This window comes from Austrofundulus limnaeus, unplaced genomic scaffold (assembly GCF_001266775.1).
Source record: "Austrofundulus limnaeus strain Quisiro unplaced genomic scaffold, Austrofundulus_limnaeus-1.0 Scaffold205, whole genome shotgun sequence".
NCBI lineage: Eukaryota > Metazoa > Chordata > Actinopteri > Cyprinodontiformes > Rivulidae > Austrofundulus > Austrofundulus limnaeus.
The window spans coordinates 185697-190451 of NW_013952607.1; the positions used below are offsets into that span (position 1 = coordinate 185697).

At 41.1% G+C, this 4755-nt stretch overlaps 1 protein-coding gene across 1 annotated transcript in view; it reads left to right on the top strand.

Annotated features, from left to right (window-relative positions):
• Positions 1-4749, top strand: part of xkr6b (XK, Kell blood group complex subunit-related family, member 6b) — an 87050-nt gene extending 82301 nt beyond the window's left edge. Inside the window, exons 2-3 of the mRNA XM_014018877.1 lie at positions 2482-2678; positions 3441-4749. Of these exons, the coding sequence (XP_013874331.1) occupies positions 2482-2678; positions 3441-4411 (1168 nt within the window). The 3' untranslated portion in view covers positions 4412-4749. The remainder of the gene's footprint in view (positions 1-2481; positions 2679-3440) is intronic.
• The last annotated feature ends 6 nt before the right edge of the window (positions 4750-4755 follow it).

Consider the following 4755-nt stretch of genomic DNA (forward strand, 5'->3'; position numbering starts at 1 on the left):
GTTGTAATGTGACAAAATATGGAAAAGTTCAAGGGGTATGAATACTTTTGCAAACCACTGTACAGTATATTTAAAGCAGCACCAATCAGAAGCCTAAGAGCATTTATTGACATAGAATTATGCTCAGATCATTGATGCATAAAATCTTGAATGGAGATTATAATTTCTAGCATTATGAGTCATCAGGAAACACGCCAGTTATTGGATTAGGATTTGGTATTTACTGCATATACATAAAAACCAAGGGCGTAATTTTAGGTCTACCATTGTGGGGGTTATGCTCTAAAACACTGCATGTCATTTTCAGCAAGTGTGCTTAAATGTACATATATGACATCCAATTTTTTAAATCATATCAAAGGTACCTGAAGAAAACAGAAGAGCTGCATCTGTGTACTTAACCAGTTCATTTCTATCGTGTTGGAGCAAATTATGTCATTTTATTGGGGGTTATATTCACTGGATCAAATTGTTGTGGGGGTCATAACCACCCCCAACCTCCCCACAAATTACATCTATGATAAACACATCTTCATTTTTTAATTAAACAAATATCTCAATATGTGTCTTGTTTTCTGCTGGAGTCTTGCATCAATTTTGCTTTTTTTAAAGTTTTTTTTTATATCCTGATATTCCTTCCTACACACCTGCATTCAGGTACTGCAACAAATTACACACGACCTAATTGGAGTTTTATGGAAAATACAAACATAAACCTCAGTCAAAACAATCAGGCCTAACTCTGCGATGCATTCTTTACAAAGCTTTAAATTCAACCTCATTTCAAATCCAACCTTATTACTCTGTGGTTAACACCAGAGTTAATTAAGTTTTTTTAAAGAACAAAACAGTATTTGTTGTTGCACTGCAGGGAATTCGTGTCTCTTATAGGAACTGAACTTGGACCGGCAGCCTCTCACTTTGGATTGCAGAGTTGCTGCTGTCTAGTCTATTTCTGTCTTCGCTACTCCATTGTCCTCGGTCGACTGCCTTCACATCAAGTGCTGGATTTATTTGGCCACTCTGCCAGCTCAGGCAGATAGACCCCCGCAGCTACCAACCAATATGCAAACGTTAAAGCCAGAGTTCAGATCTAACTGTTTTGACTGTTTTCTCCACAGCTCAAGTCCTGTTAGCATCTTTGAGATGTGGTGGATAAAAACGAGCCCCAGAGCTGTCGCCTTTTACATAATGATTTTCTTTTTCTGAACGGACGGGTAGTGTTAAGAGTTTCAGGCAAGTTAGTCTTCTCTCTTAAGTTTCAATCTTCTAGGTTTACATCGTACCCAAGGAGGATAATGATCTTAATTAGCTCCAACCGCAATGAGCACATTACACACTTCCTTAGCAGTACACAACAAACCACTGCGACCTATCATTTGAAAAACATAGAAGAAGAAACGGGAGGGTTTAATTACACCAGAAGACTGATTTAATTAGCTGGGCCGACTGCATTTCATGACCTCTCAATTACGAAGCTCCCAACAGTGGAGGAAACTGATATTATGCCAGATTTATGTGGCATCTCTTGCTGTTTTATTTTATTTTATTTTTTTGTAAATGATGAAAATAAAGTTCCCAAATCACATCCTTAATATAGACATCACTGGGTTTTTAATAAGCTCCTGCTAATATGATTTTTCTCAGAGCACCACAGTGGTAGTCAGGTACTGACGTGTTAACATACTGTAAGTATTTGAGTTTCTTTTTTATTTTTTCTTGACACAAAAGCAAGAACCCCCGACTCAAAGGTCTCCATGGGAGAGTTTTAGAGTGGGATGTTGAAAGGTCTGCTCTAATCTTGGCATAATCACCTGAACTATTTGAGCCAGCTGCTGCAGTCGTTTTAAAACACCTTTTAGGTGGTTGGCATTTCATTTAAAAACTAGTACTGCTAATAAAAAAGAAAAACTGTGGGATTAAAAATGAGTCAAAATGTGTATGACAAATAATGTTAAATGGATTGGATTGGAAGTGAGAATTTTGTAAAGTTTTTGTTCAAGATCCACTGTTTTATCTCATTTGAGGAAAAACAACAAGTGATTAGGATACGGGCAAAATGTATGTTAAGATGAAAAATCTGATCAAAGAAAATAAAACTTTTACAATGCTCATGCACTATTACATTTTAAAATGTACTCTCTTGCATTTACATTGATGATTTTACATATAATTTTTTTTATTGTGAATTTTATTTGTTTGCAGAGACATCCTCACATCTTTCAAATGCAATAAATTTATGACTGGTCCACAGCTTTGAGATTGTTTTTTTCATGAATTTCTGCATTTTTCCCCCCTGCATATTTAAATTGTGGTTAAGAATGCCCTCTAGTGTTGTTAAAGCACCAACATGTACCTCTGAAAAGAGATTCAGTCTTCATTTGGCTTTCTTTTGTACTATTGAGAGAGGTATTTTGTTATTCTGAACACACAGAAGGACACAAAACAAGTTTCTAATTCTCTGCTCCCTTCTCTCTTTAGGTACATTCGCACCATGTACCTTGGCATTCAAAGTCACCGGCAGAAAGAGAACCAGAGGCGCTTTTACTGGGCTATGATGTACGAATATGCTGATGTCAACATGCTGCGACTGCTGGAGACCTTCTTAGAAAGTGCCCCTCAGTTGGTGCTGCAGCTCTGCATCATGATCCAGAGCAACAACGCTGAGTGGCTGCAGTGTAAGGAGCTTTCCTGAGGCTTTTGCACGAGCAACACTTGATATTTTGCATGTGATCTTGGATACCTCATCTTGTTTTGCATTGCATGTCATACTTAAGCTTTTGCTGCCACATGACGCTGAGATGATTCCATTATCTACACCTGAAAAATCCATTATCCGCCATGTGCAGGTATCGCTTTGTTTACGCCAAAGCATTGTATCCGGTTTCCGACATTCATCACTGCTGTTACTGAAACCACTTTTACAACTCCCGTTTCCTCATGCAATACAGTCCCCAGAGGATAGCAGTTCAATCATAACAAGTGATATCCTTCGTGGGTCGGGGGTGCCTATAGAAATGCCATCAATACATTTGCTGAGAGGCTCCATGTTGCTGCTCTGCAGAATCCTCAATCATTTGTCATTCAGTAGCTTACTCCTCTGACATATTTGCTGTCTCTACCATTATAGATGTCTTAAGGAAACTGAATTGGTCCACTAAATGGAGACTGTGTTGACTGGATGATGTGTGATGATCTAAGTAATAACAGGACTTTCAATGTTGTGATGGATTGCTTTGGCTGAAATAAAATGTTCTGTTTACTGAGTGGGACAGCAGTCAGGTTAAGCTGAAACCATTTGTTTTTAAGTTATACAGTATAATTAAATAAAAATAGGCCTTGTAGTTTTGAACGTTTTAAGATCCATCTATCACTATGCATTGGTACCCCTGTCATTTTCTGATTTCCACTTTTTGTTTTGTCTCTCTTCATATTCCCAGGTCTTTCTGCCATGTCCTCCCTCCTGTCCCTGGCCTGGGTGCTAGCTTCTTACCACAAACTCCTGCGTGACTCACGTGACGACAAGAAGAGCATGAGTTATCGAGGCGCCCTGGTGCATCTGTTCTGGCGCCTTTTTACCATCTCTTCGCGGGTGCTCTCCTTTGCCCTTTTTGCCTCGGTTTTCCACATCTACTTTGGCATTTTTGTGGTGCTCCATTGGTGCGCCATGGCTTTCTGGGTCATCCATGGCGGCACTGACTTTTGCATGTCCAAATGGGAGGAAGTACTGTTCAATATGGTGGTGGGCGTGGTGTACATCTTCTGTTGGTTCAATGTACGTGAGGGCCGGACGCGGTACAGAATGGTGACCTATTACATAGTGGTACTGTTAGAGAACGTCATCCTAACCTCACTTTGGTATGCGTACCGCGACCCAGCCACCACTGACGCCTATGCCTCTATTGCCATCTGCGGCGTCTTCCTGTGCTTTGCCTCAGGTGTAGCCTGCATGGTTCTCTATTACGGGGTTCTGCACCCCATGGGCCCCCGACTGAGGATGTTAGCCAGCTCTTGCTGTGCGGAGCTGCTGTGGGGGCTTCCGTTACCACCTGAAGCTGAGCCGATGGCTCCGACTCCAGGGCCTCGTGGCTCTCAGGCCACACCTACGCGAGGTGTGGCAGGGGAACACATGGAGTCAGACGAGACAGCAACAGACACCTGCCTTCCGGTTTTCCAAGTGAGGTCTACAGAGCCTGTGGATGCAGCTGGCAGGCCCATTCCGCCTGAGGGTCCCCTTATCAAAATAGACATGCCCAGAAAACGCTACCCAGCTTGGGATGCGCACTTTGTGGATCGGCGCTTGCGCAGGACCATAAATGTGCTGCAGTACATTAGCCCCAACGCGGTGGGCATCAGGTACAGGGACGGTCCACTTCTTTATGAACTCCTGCAGTATGAGTCCTCCCTCTGAAGCCACCTCCTATGGTTCTGTCACCCACTTTTACACAGAATGATGCACATCCTTTCATTTTTCTCTTCACTTCCGTTCCTCAGCTGTTATCTCTTTCTGTTTGGCCTTGGGTGATCCTTTTTAATTCATCAGTTTTCCTGCAAGACATAATTTACCAACCAGCCAAAAACCTGTTCAAATGCCCTAACACATATTTATGATTATTTTTGAAGAGGGTGAATTATACTGACAGAAAACTATGAACGTTACAGTATCATATTTGATATATCTATAAATATATATACAGGTGCTGGTCATAAAATTAGAATATCATGAAAAAGTAGATTTATTTCAGTAATTCCATT